This window comes from Tachyglossus aculeatus, chromosome 22 (genome assembly GCF_015852505.1).
Source record: "Tachyglossus aculeatus isolate mTacAcu1 chromosome 22, mTacAcu1.pri, whole genome shotgun sequence".
Classification (NCBI taxonomy): Eukaryota; Metazoa; Chordata; class Mammalia; order Monotremata; family Tachyglossidae; genus Tachyglossus; species Tachyglossus aculeatus.
Window position 1 is genome coordinate 48,756,724 of NC_052087.1, and position 15,482 is coordinate 48,772,205.

The 15,482-nt window shown below is 48.5% G+C and overlaps 1 protein-coding gene across 2 annotated transcripts; it reads right to left on the reverse strand.

The window, feature by feature from the left end:
- Positions 1–906: 906 nt before the first annotated feature.
- BATF2 (basic leucine zipper ATF-like transcription factor 2) lies at positions 907–9,380 on the reverse strand. Of its 2 annotated transcripts, none has more exons than XM_038765093.1 (3): positions 9,294–9,380; positions 5,246–5,350; positions 907–1,572 (listed from the first exon to the last, which is right to left on the reverse strand). In XM_038765093.1, the coding sequence occupies exons 1-3, from the start codon at positions 9,378–9,380 to the stop codon at positions 937–939; spliced, it is 828 nt and encodes a 275-aa protein (XP_038621021.1). In that variant the 3' UTR covers positions 907–936. The 2 variants fall into 2 exon arrangements, with proteins under 2 accessions (XP_038621021.1, XP_038621023.1); XM_038765095.1 differs by having other exon boundaries at positions 907–1,569; positions 9,294–9,366.
- Between the last annotated feature and the right edge of the window lie 6,102 nt (positions 9,381–15,482).

Here is a 15,482-nt window from a genome sequence, read left to right on the forward strand (position 1 = left end):
ATGTGACGGCAGGGAGGATTTTGTTGGTATGTTTGGTTTTGTTCTCTGTCTCCGCCTTTTAGACTGTGAGCCCACTGGTGGGTAGGGACTGTCTCTGTGTGTTGCCAATCTGTACATCCCAAGCGCTTAGTACAGTGCTCTGCACACAGTAAGCGCTCAATAAATACGATTGATGATGATGATGATGAACCAGGCCTCAGGTGGGAGGTAACAATAATAATAATAATGGCATTTATTAAGCGCTTACCATGTGCAAAGCACAGTTCTAAGCGCTGCGGAGGTTACAAGGGGGGGGGCTCACAGTCTTAATCCCCATTTTCCAGATGAGGTCACTGAGGCCCTGGGAATCATAATAATAATAATAATAATAATGGCATTTATTAAGCGCTTACTATGTGCAAAGCACTGTTCTAAGCGCTGCGGAGGTTACAAGGGGGAGCTCACAGTCTTAATCCCCATTTTCCAGATGAGGTCACTGAGGCCCAGGGAATCATAATAATAATAATAATAATAATGGCATTTATTAAGCGCTTACTATGTGCAAAGCACTGTTCTAAGCGCTGCGGAGGTTACAAGGGGGAGCTCACAGTCTTAATCCCCATTTTCCAGATGAGGTCACTGAGGCCCTGGGAATCATAACAATAATAATGATGACATTTATTAAGCGCTTACTATGTGCAAAGCACTGTTCTAAGCACTGGGGAGGTTACAAGGTGATCGGGTTGTCCCACATGGGGGCTCACAGCCTTAATCCCCATTTTCCAGATGAGGTCACTGAGGCCCAGAGAAGTGAAGTGACTTGCCCAAAGTCACCCAGCTGACAATTGGCGGAGCCGGGATTTGAACCCGTGACCTCTGACTCCAAAGCCCGGGCCCTTTCCGCTGAGCCACGCCGCTTCTGCGACAGCATCCGGGGGGGAGAGGGTACCGTCGGGGTCACACGTCAGGGAAAGAGAGGAGCGGGCAGGGGGGGCCCGGATGGGGTCCAAATCCTAGGCCCAGCCCTCTCCATTCGGTCTGGGGGGAAGCGGGGGAGCCCCCCAGCTCGGTGACGCGCGGATCCGCCAGCCCCAGGGTGGGAGGGTGGCTGAGGCGGGAGGCCCACGTGCCCCTCTCCCCAGAGTCTCCGGCATTCCCGGAAGGATGGGCCGGGGTTGGCGGCGGCCCAGCGGTGAATCCGGAGGCCGGGGACAACAGGGCCGGAGAAGGCAGAGGAGGAGACGGGACGGAGGGCGGGGTGGGCCTGGAGGGGCGCGGAGAGAGCGAGAGAGGGGCCGGAGGGATGGAAATGGAGCAAGGGCCGAAGAGCTCGGAGGGGTCATGGGCCGGAACGGAAGAAGCGGGAGAGGGAGACGGGAGTGGAGAAGCCTGCAGCGGCCCGGTCCCGGGTGGTCCGTGGAGGCCGGGGGTGGGCGGAGGCTGGACCCCCGAGGGAGCCGGACGTTTCCCCCCTTCCAGGGGGCAGATATGCTTGTGCTCGTCAAGGAACCAGAGCCAGGATTTCACCTCCACCTGCAGGGCCTCGATCTCCCTCCGAAGAGCCTTGTTGTCCTTCTCCAGACGCTCATGCTGCTGGTGGGGGGGAAGAAGGGGAAGGGGAGGAGGCATAAACAAACAGAAATGGGGAGCGGGGGGGCTGGGAAGCAAAGTTGGGGGCGACAGCTATTGTAGGCCAATGGCCGAGACTCAAGCCAGTCAGGGAGGCTAGAGTGGCGGCTAAGACAGCTAGAAGCGCTCAGTCCAGCGCTCTACACACAGTAAGCACTCAGTAAAAACCACCGATCGAGTGACTGATTGACTGATCGAAACCCTACCCCTTCAAACCACAGGTCTGACTTTGTATTTTCCCGATCCCGAACCAAACCGTGGTATTTGATGAGAAGCAGTGTGGCTCAGTGGGAAGAGCGCGGGCTTTGGAGTCAGAGGTCATGGGTTCAAATCTCGGCTCCGCCAATTGTCAGCTAGGTGACTTTGGGCAAGTCACGTCACTTCTCTGTGTCTCAGTGACCTCATCTGGAAGATGGGGATTAAGATTGTGAGCCCCACGTGGGGCGACCTGATCACCTTGTATCCCCCTCAGCGCTTAGAACAGTGCTTTGCACATAGTAAGTGCTTAATAAATGTCATCATTATTATTATTATTATTTGAGTGCTTACTGTGTGTCAAGCATTCATTCCTTCACTCAATCGTCTTTATTGAGCACTTATGGTGTGCAGAGCACTGGACTAAGTGCTTGGGAAGTACAAGTCGGCAACATATAGAGACGGTCTCTACCCCACAACGGGCTCACAGTCTAGAAGGGGGAGACAGACAACAAAACAAGTAGACAGGTGTCAAAAGCATCAGAATAAATAGAATTAAACAGTCCAGAGCTCTGGACTGAGTGGTTGGGAGAGAACAATACCACAATCATCTCTTTTAATGCCTGTTTCCTCCTGTAGACTGTAACCTCCCTGTAGGCAGAAATCTACCAATTCCACTGCACTGGACTCTCCCAGGAAATGCTCGGTAAATACCACCGATCAATGGATTGATTTCTCCCTGCCCTCATCTTTTCTCTTCATTCTCTGTTTCGATTGTTTTATTTTCTCCTTCCATGTCAGCAGCCAGCTCCGGGCCCCCCACTTTTTTAAAAAATAGTATTTGTTAAGTGCTTACTCTACGCCAGATACTGTACTAAGTGCTGGGGTGGATACAGGCTCATCAGGTTGGACTCAGTCCCTGCCCTCACGGGGCTCCCAGTCTTAGCCCCCATTTTACAGATGAGGTAACTGAGGCCCAGAGAAGCGAAGTGACTTGCCCAAAGTCACACAGGAGCCCCTTGAGGGGCTGGGACGGTGTCTAATTTCCACCAGTGGATTCTTTCCCAGCACTTACATCTAACCACTCTGTTATACTGTGGTATTGGACTCTCCCAAATGCTTAGTTCAGTGCTTTGCACACAGTAAGGAAATACATTGGTTGATTACAGCGTTCTGCACAGTGTAATAATAATAATAATAATAATAATAATAATAATAATGGTATTTGTTAAGCACTTACTATGTACAAAGCACCGTTCTAAGCGCTGGGGAGGTTATAAGGTGATCAGGTTGTCCCACGGGGGGCTCACAGTTTTTAATCCCCATTTTTCAGATGAGGTAACTGAGGCACAGAGAAGTGAAGTGACTTGCCCAAAGTCACCCAGCTGACAATTGGCGGAGCCGGGATTTGAACCCATGACCAGTGTTCTTTCCACTGAGCCACGCTGCTTCTCTCTGTAGCTCCACATCACATCAAGTTAAGTAACTTGGCCAAAGTCACACAGCTGACAGTTGGCAGAGCGGGATTTGAACCCATGACCCCTGACTCCAAAGCCCGGGCTCTTTCCATTGAGCCACGCTGCTTCTCTAGTATAGGCATTTAATCGATACTATTGCTTCTCCCACCATTGTGAAGAGTCCCCCGATAGCATCCCTGGCTGCCTTTGTTTGGATTAATAACTCTCCTTGTCGTCCATCGCGACGGCCTGTCGCTCTCCTCAGGCCTAAACCGCTCATGACTCAGACAGACCAGAGTCAGTCGGTCGATGGTATTTACTGAACGCTTGCAGATGGCTGTACTAAGCGCTCGGGAGAGTATGTTTGTACATAGTTATTACTCTATTTAATTAGAGACTCTATTTTCCTTGTACATATTTATTCTATTCATTTTATTTTGTTAATATGTTTTGTTTTGTTGTCTGTCTCCCCCTTCTAGACTGTGAGCCCGCTGTTGGGTGGGGACCGTCTCTAGATGTTGCCAACTTGGACTTCCCAAGCGCTTAGTACAGTGCTCTGCACACGGTAAGCGCTCAATAAATACAATTGAATGAATGAGAGTACAGTCTAGCAGTATAAGAGACACATTTCCTGGCCACAACAGGCGGGGCAGGGTTTATTTGGCTCTGACCAGCTGCAAGCCTTTCCCTCAGGTGCATTTGCCATTTGGTTTCAGATTCCTCCTCGTGCAACCTATGGACTTGGGAATGAGGGGGAGGGCAATGAAGGAAAACTGGGAAGGAATCCAGTACACAGGAATCCTGCCTCCCACCCCTCGGCTTTCCAAGTCGCCCCCGGTCACCCTCTCCAAAAGCGGGTGTCCGACCCCTCTCCCTTCCCCTGGACTGCAGTGGAAGGGAATTTTCTGTCCATCAAGTGGGAATAATTATATTCTCTGGGGTGGGGCAGAGGTGAGGCCAGACGGGAAGGGAGGAAGAGGAAGGAAAGGGCAGGGCACGGATAGCAGGGTCAACGGAGAGGCGGGAGACAGCGTGGATTAGCGGCGAGAGCCCGGGCCCGGGAGTCCGAAGGACCTGGGTTCTGATCCCAGCTCTGCCGCCTGTCTGCTGTGTGACCTTGGACAAGTCACTTCCCTTCCCTGGGCCTCAGTTACCCCACCTGTAAAATGGGGATGAAGACTGTGAGCCCCGAGTGTCCAACCTAATTAGCTTGTATCTCCGAGGTCATGGGTTCAAGTCCCGGCTCCGCCAATTGTCAGCGGTGTGACTTTGGGCAAGTCACTTCACTTCTCTGGGCCTCGGTTACCTCATCTGGAAAATGGGGATGAATAATAATAAAAATAATAATAATGGCATTTATTAAGCGCTTACTATGTGCAAAGCACTGTTCTGAGCGCTGGGGAGGTTACAAAGTGATCAGGTTGCCCCACGGGGGGCTCACAGTCTTAATCCCCATTTTACAGATGAGGTAAGTGAGGGCCAGAGAAGTGAAATGACTTGCCCAAGGTCACACAGCTGACAATCGGCAGAGCTGGGATTCGAACCCATGACCTCTGACTCCAAAGTCCGTGCTCTTTCCACTGAGCCACGAGACTGTGAGCCCCTCGTGGGACAACCTGATCACCTTGTAACCTCCCCAGAGCTTAGAACAGTGCTTTGCACATAGTAAGCACTTAATAAATGCCATTATTATTATTATTATTGCCCCAGCTCTCAGTACAGGGCCTGACACATAGTAAGCGCTTAACAGATACCATTAAAAAAAATAAATAAACCATGACTAGCTTAACTTCTCTGGGCCTCGTTTTCTCCTCTGTAAAATGGGGATAAAACAGCCGCTCTCCCTCCCGCTTGAACTGCCCGGATGGGATGGAGTTTGGGCCCGAGCTGATTAGAGCAAGCGTTTAATAATTATTAGTAGGAGGAAGCGGGATGGGAGGGAAGTGAACGAGGAGCACTTGCCGGGGAGAGGAAGGGAAGCTGACCTGGTGTAATTCATCCGCCTTCTCAGTGTACTTCTGCCGGCTGCGCTGGGCTGCTTCACAGTTCTTCTGTCGCCTCTTCAGCTGCCTCTCCATCCTCCCGGGATCCTGTCCAGGGAAAAGCCACGGCTGAGCCGGGCCCACCCACCCCGGACAACCTCCACGTCACCCTTCCCTCCTTTGGAAGTCCTCCAGGAAGTGCCGGGGAATGAGGGGAGACCCGCACCCCAACCCTCCTTGAAATTCGGAAGAGTCTAAAACCCCAGCTATGGCTCGGTGACGGGTTTCCAGAGGGCAGCTGCTTTGCCGTGGTCCATTTAGGAAGCCCAGGACAGAAGGCCGTCGGTTGGACAACCGGGCTCCTGTTTTGAGGAGCGAGGCAAAGAATAAATAGGTGACAGCCAGGGAGTTTGAGGGGGAGCCCGGACACTTGGGTGAAGAGAAGCAGCGTGGCTCAGTGAAAAGAACGTGGGTTTGGCTCATGGGTTTCGACTTTGGACAAGTCACTTCACTTTTCTGGGCCTCAATCAATCAATCAATCAATCGTATTTATTGAGCGCTTACTGTGTGCAGAGCACCGGACTAAGCGCTTGGGAAGTACAAATGGGCAACATCTAGAGACGGTCCCTACCCAACAGCGGGCTCACAGTCTAAAAGGGGGAGACAGAGAACAAAACCAAACATACTAACAAAATAAAATAAATATATATGTACAAGTAATATAAATAGAGTAATAAATATGTACAAACATATATACACTGTAAAATGGGGGTGAAGACAGTGAGCCCCATGTGGAACAACCTCATCACCTTCTATCCCCACCCCCCCCACCAGCGTTTAGAACAGTGCTAGTAAGCGCTTAACAAATCAATCAATCAATCAATCAATCGTATTTATTGAGCGCTTACTATGTGCAGAGCACTGTACTAAGCGCTTGGGAAGTACAAATTGGCAACATAGAGATACAGTCCCTACCCAACAGTGGGCTCACAGTCTAAAAGGCATTTAACAAATGCCATCATTATTATTATTATTATTGATATATTGACAAAGCTGAGTCTCAGGAGAAGAGTGAAGGTTGAGGGGAGAGAAGTTGCACCTGATATTCAGCCCCTCCACACTTACGCCCGTATCTGTAATTCTTTTATTTCTATTGAAGTCGGCCTCTCCCCCTAGACTGTGAGCTCGTCGTGGGCAGGGAACCCGTCTACTCTGTTGGATTGGACGCTCCCGATAGTAAATAAATATATAATATTTACTTCAGCGCTCAGTAAATACCATTGATTGATTGGAAGAGCAAGGAGCTCTTTGGATCAGCGCAGGGGGTGGACTGGTGCTGGTGAGGAAAGAAAGCACCAGGTCCTTGGAGGGGGATAATAATAATAATAATATTTGTTAAGCGCTTACTATGTGCAAAGCACTGTTCTAAGCACTGGGGAGATACAAGGTGATCAGGTTGGCCCACGTGGGACTCTCAGTCTTAATCCCCATTTTCCAGATGAGGGAACTGAGGCCCAGAGAAGTGAAGTGACTTGCCCAAAGTCACCCAGCTGACAAGGGGCAGAGTCGGGATTTGAACCCATGCCCTCTGACTCCAAAGCCGGGGCTCTTTCCACTGAGCCATGCTGCTTCTCCGGATGAGGGATGGAGGGGAGAGGATGGTGGGGCTAGAGGGAAGGACTAGAGAAGCAGTGTGGCTCAGTGGAAAGAGCACGGGCTTTGGAGTCAGAGGTCATGGGATCGAATCCCGGCTCCACCACAAGTCTGCTGTGTGACTTTGGGCAAGTCACTTAACTTCTCTGAGCCTCAGTTACCTCATCTGTAAAAATGGGGATTAAGACTGTGAGCCCCACGTGGGACAACTTGATCACATTGTATACCCCCAGCGCTTAGAACAGTGCTTTGCACATAGTAAGCACTTAATAAATGCCATTATTATTATTATTATTAAGGACTCCCTCGCCCCCCACTAAAATCTAGGAAGAGACTCTCAGGGCGAGAGCAGGGACACAGACATTGATTCTTGCACTGAGGACATTTTAGGGACTCCGGCTAGTTGTGAGGCGAAGCCCTCCCGCCCCCAAGGCTCAAGAGATCCCAATCAATCAATCAGTGGTATCTATTGAGCGCCTACTGTGTGCAGAGCATTCACTCAATCGCATTTATTGAGCACTCACTGTGTGCAAAGCACTGTACTAGGTGCTTGGAAAGTACAATTCAGCCAAAAATAGAGACAATCCCTGCCCACAGTGGGCTCACAGTCTACAGGGCTCTGTACTAAGCACTTGGGAGGGTACTATACAACAGAGTTAGGAGTCACGTCCCCTGCTCACAGTGAGTTTACAGTCTAGAGGGGGAGAAGACATTAATATAAATAAGTCATTTATACTGCATAAGGAATTTATTTATTGAGCATTTAGTATGTGCAGAGCACTGAACTAAGCACTTAAGAGAGTACAAAACAACCGAGTTAGCAGGCACGTTCCCTGCTCACAATGAGCTTATAGTCTAGAGGGGGAGAAGACAGTAATATAAATAAGTCATTTATACGATATAAGTAATTTATTTATTTACTGAACACTTAGTATGTGCAGAGCACTGAACTAAGCACTTGAGAGTACAAAGCAACAGAGTTAGCAGGCACGTTCCCTGCTCACAATGAGCTTACAGTCTAGAGGGGGAGAAGACAGTAATATAAATAAGTCATTTATACGATATAAGTAATTTATTTATTTACTGAGCACTTAGTATGTGCAGAGCACTGAACTAAGCACTTAAGAGAGTACAAAACAACAGTTAGCAGGCACGTTCCCTGCCCACAAGGAGCTTACAATCTAGAGGGGAAGATAGACATTAATGTAAGTAATTTATAATATATAAGTAATATATATGTTTATTGAGCCCTTAGTGCATACAGAGCTCAATAGAACGGAGTTGGAAGATACGTTCATTCATTGTCATATTTATTGAACGTTTACTGTAATCGCTCAATAAATATGATTGAATGAATGACTGTAAGCACAGCACTGTACTAAGCGCTTGGAAAGTCCAATGCAGCAACAAAGAGAGACAATCCCTGCCCACACTGGGCTTTCAGTCTAGAAATATGTTCCCGGCCCACAAGGAACTTACAACCTAGAGTGAGATTCAGACATTAATATAAATAAGTAGTTTGTAATATATAAGCAGTTTATATATTTATTGAGTGTTTAGTATACTAAGTGCTTGGGAGAGTCCAATAAGACAGAGTTAGTAGACATGATCCCTGCCCACAAGGAGCTGATGGTCTAGAAGGAGATTCAGACGTTCACGTAAAGAAGTAATTTGCATTTATATAAGTGATTTATATATTTATTGAGCGCTTAGTGGGCTTAGAGTACCGTACTAAATGCTTGGAAGAGTCCAACAGAAAAGAGCTAGTATTCCCTGACCACAAGGAGCTGACAGATTCAGACCTTAATATGCATAAGTAATTTAGACTCTACAGGTAATTTCTTCATGCACTGAGCACTTAATGTGCACTTAATTGCCCCTCCGCCAAGCTAGCTCTCTTCCTCCCTTCAAGGCCCTGCTGAGAGCTCACCTCCTCCAGGAGGCCTTCCCAGACTGAGCCCCTTCCTTCCTCTCCCCCTCGTCCCCCTCTCCATGCCCCCATCTTACCTCCTTCCCTTCCCCACAGCACCTGTATATATGTATATATGGTTGTACATATTTATTACTCTATTTATTTATTTATTTATTTATTTTACTTGTACATTTCTATCCTATTTATTTTATTTTGTTGGTATGTTTGGTTCTGTTCTCTGTCTCCCCCTTTTAGACTGTGAGCCCACTGTTGGGTAGGGACTGTCTCTATGTGTTGCCAATTTGTACTTCCCAAGCGCTTAGTACAGTGCTCTGCACATAGTAAGCGCTCAATAAATACGATTGATTGATTGATTGATTAATGTGAGCAGAGCACTGAACTAAGCGCTTGGGAGAGTCCAATAGGACACATTCCCTGCCCACAAGGAGCTAATGCCCCCCGCCTCCGGCCGCCCCTTGGACTCACCATTGGCAACAGCAGCTGCCCATCCTGCTGGAGTTTTTCCGCGTGGCTTGGGCTACTCCTTGGGGAATGTGCTCCCAAGAGATGCATGATCCAAGCAGGAAAAGGCCGGGAGAGGGTGAGCAGGGGCAAGATTCTGCTTGAACTGGGACCAAGGGAAACTGGAGCCTTTTAAACTCCCTGTGCCCACTCCCCCACCCCCACCCCCACTAGAGATGAGTTTCAGTTTCTCCTAAATCTTCCTGCTGCTCAGAATCCCTGGCTCAGAGGGTGTGCACGTGGCTGGAATTTCCGGATTTGATCACATTTCGAGGCGGGGGGCCTGTAGTTGCCTTCCCTTGGGGAGGGAAATGGGGAGTGGAGCAGGAGGGAAGGAAGTGTGGAAGGAAGGAGGGAAGGAAGAGCATTCACTCAATCATATTTATTGAGCACTCACTGTGTGCAGAGCACTGTACTTAGGTGCTTGGAAAGCAGCCAAAAATAGAGACAAGCCCTGCCCACAGTGGGCTCACAGTCTAGAGGGCACACTGTACTAAGCACTTGGGAGAGTACTATACAACGGAGTTAGGAGTCACATTCCCTGCTCACAATGAGTTTACAGTCTAGAGGGGGAGAAGACAGTAGCGTGGCTCAGTGGGAAAGAGCCCGGGCTTTGGAGTCAGAGGTCATGGGTTCAAATCCCGGCTCCGCCAATTGTCAGCTGGGTGACTTTGGGCAAGTCACTTCACTTCTCTGGGCCTCAGTGACCTCATCTGTAAAATGGGGATTAAGACTGTGAGCCCCCCGTGGGACAAGCTGATCACCTTGTAACCTCCCTAGTGCTTAGAGCAGTGCTTTGCACATAGTAAGCGCTTAATAAATGCCATCATTATTATTATTATTAGGGGGAAGGAAGTGGGCTCCAGAAGTCCGGGCCTCTGGAAGGAGAGTGAGGTCTGCGGGGAGATGCCACGTTTGGAGAAGCAGGGTGGTTTGCAGGAAAGTCACCCTGCCCAGGAGGAAGAAGTGGGGTGTGAACTTTGGCCCTTCAGTGTTTGCCCCACTCTCAATAATAATAACAATGATGGCATTTATTAAGCGCTTACTATGTGCACAGCACTGTTCTAAGCGCTGGGGAGGTTAGAAGGTGATCAGGTTGTCCCACAGGGGGCTCACAGTCTTAATCCCCATTTTACAGATGAGGGAACTGAGGCACAGAGAAGTGAAGTGACTTGCCCAAAGTCACACAGCTGACAATTGGCGGAGCCGGGACTTGAACCCATGACCTCTAACTCCAAAGCCCGGGCTCTTTCCACTGAGCCACGCTGCTTAATGATGGCATTTATTAAGCGCTTACTATGTGCACAGCACTGTTCTAAGCGCTGGGGAGGTTACAAGGTGATCAGGTTGTCCCGCAGTCTTAATCCCTATTTTCCAGGTGAGGTCACTGAGGCACAAAGAAGTGACTTGCTCAAAGTCACACAGCTGAGCCCCCTTTTTCCTCTCCCACTCCCCTTCCACCCCGCCCTACCTCCTTCCCCTCCCCACAGCGCCTGTATATATGTTTGTACAGATTTTTAACTCCATTTATTCTACTTGTACATACTTACTATTCTATTTATTTTGTCAATGATGTGCATTTAGCTTTACTTCTATTTATTCTGTTGTTATTGACACCTGTTCACCTGTTTTGTTTTGTTGTCTGTCTCCCCCTTCTAGACTGTGAGCCCACTGTTGGGTAGGGACCGTCTCTAGATGTTGCCAACTTGTACTTTCCAAGTGCTTGGTACAGTGCTCTGCACACAGTAAGCGCTCAATAAATACGATTGAATGAATGAATGAAAGTGGCGGAGCCGGGATTAGAACCCACGACCTCTGACTCCCAAACGCTCGATAAATACGATTGAATGAATGAATGAAAGTGGCGGAGCCGGGATTAGAACCCACGACCTCTGACTCCCAAGCGCTCGATAAATACGATTGAATGAATGAATGAAAGTGGTGGAGTCGGGATTAGAACCCACGACCTCTGACTCCCAAGCGCTCAATAAATACGATTGAATGAATGAATGAATGAATGAATGAAGCCCACACTGCTTCTCAATTTCAGGTTCAATTTCCGGCTACCGCAATTAAGAAGTTCCCTCTGGACTGTAAGCTCACTGTGGGCAGGGAATGCGCCTGTTATATTGTTCTATTGTGTTCTCCCAAGCGCTTAGTACAGTGCTCTGCACAGCGCTCCATAAATACACTTGACTGACTGACTCTCCCAAGCGCTTAGTCCGTGCTCTGCATACGGTAAGCGCTCCGTAATTATCATTCATCAGTCAATCCATCAATCGATCATATTTGTTGACTGCTTACCGTGTGCAGAGCACTGGACTAAGTGCTCAATAAATACTATTGATTGATTGATTGATTCATTGATTGAAGGAGAGGGGGAGGCCAGGAGGAAGGGAGAGCTTTGTATCAGCTCTGGGGCAGGACAAAAAAGGGAGAGAACGGTCACTCGAACCCTGCAATAACAGGAATCTGGGGAAGAAAGTGGAAACCTCGAGGATGGTGAGCGTGGGAAATTCATTCATTCAATCGTATTTATTGAGCGCTTACTGTGTGCGGAGCACTGTACTAAGCGCTTGGGAAGTACGAGTCGGCAACATATGGAGACGGTCTCTACCCAACAACGGGCTCACGGGCTAGAAGGGAGCGACAGACAACCAAACAAAACATGCAAACGGGTGTCAAAGTCGTCAGAACAAATAGAATTAAAGCTAGATGCACATCATTAACAAAATAAATAGTAAATATGTACAAGTAAAATAAATACAGTAATAAATCTGTACAAATATATATACAGGTACTGTGGGGAGGGGAAGGAGGTAGGGCGGGGGGGATGGGGAGGAAGAGTGGAAAAGGGGGCTGAGTGTGGGAAGGCCTCCTGGAGGAGGTGAGCGCTCAGTAGGGCTTTGAAGGGAGGAAGAGAGCGAGCTTGGCACACTTTTGTCCTCTAGTGCCAGCTTCCTCACTGTGCCCCGATCTCATCTATTCAGTCAATCATATTTATTGAGCACTTACTGTGTGCAGATCACTGTACTAAGCGCTTATCTCACCGCCAATTCCTTTCCCACATCCCACCCCCAGCCTAGAATTCCCTCCCCTTCCATATACCATATTCCATATATGTTGCCAGCTTGTACTTCCCAAGCGCTTAGTACAGTGCTCTGCCCACAGTAAGTGCTCAATAAATACGACTGAAAGAATATTCAGCCCAGCCAGCCCACCACTCTTTCCACCTTCAAAGCGTTATTAATCAATCAATCAATCATATTTATTATATCCCAAGCACTGTACTAAGCACTTGGAAGAGTATGGCACAACACCTCTTCTCCAAGAGGCCTTCCTTGATTGAGTCGTCTTTCCTGCCAGCTTGCTCTTGGATTTTAGACTGTGAGCCCACTGTTGGGTAGGGACCGTCTCTAGATGTTGCCAACTTGTACTTCCCAAGCGCTTAGTACAGTGCTCTGCACACAGTAAGAGCTCAATAAATACAATTGATTGATTGATTGATTGATTGATTCATCTGTGACCTTTGGACATTTGATAGTCACCCCACCCCCAACCCCACAACTCTAATGTACATAACTCTAAATTATATATTATAAATGATTCACATTAATATCTGTCCCCCCCCCTAGATGTAAGCTCGTTATGGGCAGGGAACGTGTCTGCTAATTCTGTTGTACTGTACTCTCTCAAAGGCTTAGTACAGTGCTCTGTAATAATAATAATAATAATAATGGCATTTATTAAGCACTTACTATGTGCAAAAAGCACTGTTCTAAGCGCTTGAGGGGATACAAGGTAATCAGGTTGTCTCAAGGGGGGCTCATGGTCTTAATCCCCATTTTACAGATGAGGGAACTGAGGCCCAGAGAAATGAAGTGACTTGCCACAGTGACTTCTCTGTACATAGTAAGCACTCAATAAATACCATTGATTGATTGATTAATTATTATCATTTTTTAAATTATTATTATTACTACTAGTAGTAGCTTTGTTGTTGTAATTATTACCATGTAAGTCATAATAACAGTAATAATGATGGCATTTGTTAAGCGCTTACTATGTGCAAAGCACTGTTCTAAGCGCTGTGGGGGGATACAAGGTGATCAGGTTGTCCCCCGTGGGGCTCACAGTCTTAATCCCCATTTTACAGGTGAGGTAACTGAGGCTCAGAGAAGTTAAGTGACTTGCCCAAGGTCACACAGCAGACATGCTGGGGAGCCGGGATTAGAACCCATGACCTCTGACTCCCAAGTCCGGGCTCTTTCCACTGAGCCACGCTGCTTCTCTGCCTTATCTGGTTTTATAATAATAATGGCATTTATTAAGCACTTACTATGTGCAAAGCACTGTTCTAAGCGCTGGGGAGGTTATAAGGTGATCAGGTTGTCCCACCTGGGGCTCACAATCATAATCCCCATTTTACAGATGAGGTGACTGAGGCCCAGAGAAGTTAAGTGACTTGCCCAAAGTCACACAGCTAAGTGGCACAGCCGGGATTTGAACCCATGACCTCTGACTCCAAAGCCCGTGCCCTTTCCACTGAGCCACGCTGCTTACTCTGGTGGGTTTTTTTTTCCCCACACCAAGCATCTGTTACTTATTTTTCATGTGGCCTTGGTTTTTTTTGAGAATTCAGGTTTGCCTCATCTCCATTGGAAACTCCTGGAGGAATTCTTGTTTCAGTCAATAGTATTTTATTGAGTGCCTTCTGTGTGAAGAGCCCCGCAATAAGTACTTAATAATAATAATAATAATGTTGGTATTTGTTAAGCGCTTACTATGTGCCAAGTACTGTACTAAGCGCTGGGGTGGATACAAGGTAACCAGTTTGTCCCCACGCAGGGATCACAGTCTTCATCCCAGTCTGTATTTGGGAAAATACAATACAACAAAGTTGGTAGACACATTCCCTGTCCTCAAGGAGCATAGAAGTTAGTTGGGGAGACAGGAGCAAAGATATTTACAGGTAGAAGTGGGAGGGAAAATGGCTACGTTGATGAGTGAGTGCTTTTTTTTTAATAGTATTTGGAAAGCGCTTACTATGTGCCAGGCACTGTACTAAGTACTGGGGTATCATATTATCTAGTGCCGGCGGGTCGGTTCCGATTCACGGCGACTCTATGGATGTGTTTTCTCCAAAATGTCCTGTCTTCTGCCATAATCTGTAACCTTGCTAACGTTTCTTCCGTTGTCGTTGCTAGGGTTTCTATCCATCTCCTCCTATCCAGCTCCTATCCAGCTCCTCCTCCCCCTCCCATCCTCTTACTGTGGGGGTTCCCCAAGGTTCAGTGCTTGGTCCCCTTCTGTTCTCAATCTACACTCACTCCCTTGGTGACCTCATTCGCTCCCACGGCTTCAACTATCATCTCTACGCTGATGACACCCAGATCTCCATCTCCGCCCCTGCTCTCTCCCCCTCCCTCCAGGCTCGCATCTCCTCCTGCCTTCAGGACATCTCCATCTGCCCGCCACCTAAAGCTCAACATGTCCCAGACTGAACTCCTTGTCTTCCCTCCCAAACCTTGTCTTCTCCCTGACTTTCCCATCTCTGTTGACGACACTACCATCCTTCCCGTCTCACAAGCCCGCAACCTTGGTGTCATCCTCGACTCCGCTCTCTCGTTCACCCCTCACATCCAAGCCGTCACCAAAACCTGCCGGTCTCAGCTCCGCAACATTGCCAAGATCCGCCCTTTCCTCTCCATCCCAACCGCTCCCCTGCTCATTCAAGCTCTCATCCTATCCCGTCTGGACTACTGCACCAGCCTTCTCTCTGATCTCCCATCCTCGTGTCTCTCGACACTTCAATCCATACTTCATGCTGCTGCCCGGATTATCTTTGTCCAGAAACGCTCTGGGCATGTTACTCCCCTCCTCAAAAACCTCCAGTGGCTACCAATCAATCTGCACATCAGGCAGAAACTCCTCACCCTGGGCTTCAAGGCTGTCCATCCATCCATCCCCTGGCCCCCTCCTACCTCACCTCCCTTCTCTCCTTCTCCAGCCCAGCCCGCACCCTCCGCTCCTCCACCACTAATCTCCTCCCCGTACCTCGTTCTCGCCTGTCCCGCCATCGTCCCCCAGCCCACGTCCTCCCCCGGGCCTGGAATGCCCCCAATCCCTCTGCCCATCCACCAAGCTAGCTCT

Excerpts from the sequence above, each read along its gene's own strand:
- BATF2 (XM_038765093.1), bottom strand. The coding sequence starts at position 9,380 with ATGCATCTCTTGGGAGCACATTCCCCAAGGAGTAGCCCAAGCCACGCG. Across the intron at positions 5,351-9,293 it reads GGCAGCTGCTGTTGCCAATG|GATCCCGGGAGGATGGAGAG; the intron begins GTGAGTCCAAGG and ends TTCCCTGGACAG. Across the intron at positions 1,573-5,245 it reads AGGCGGATGAATTACACCAG|CAGCATGAGCGTCTGGAGAA; the intron begins GTCAGCTTCCCT and ends CCCCCCCACCAG.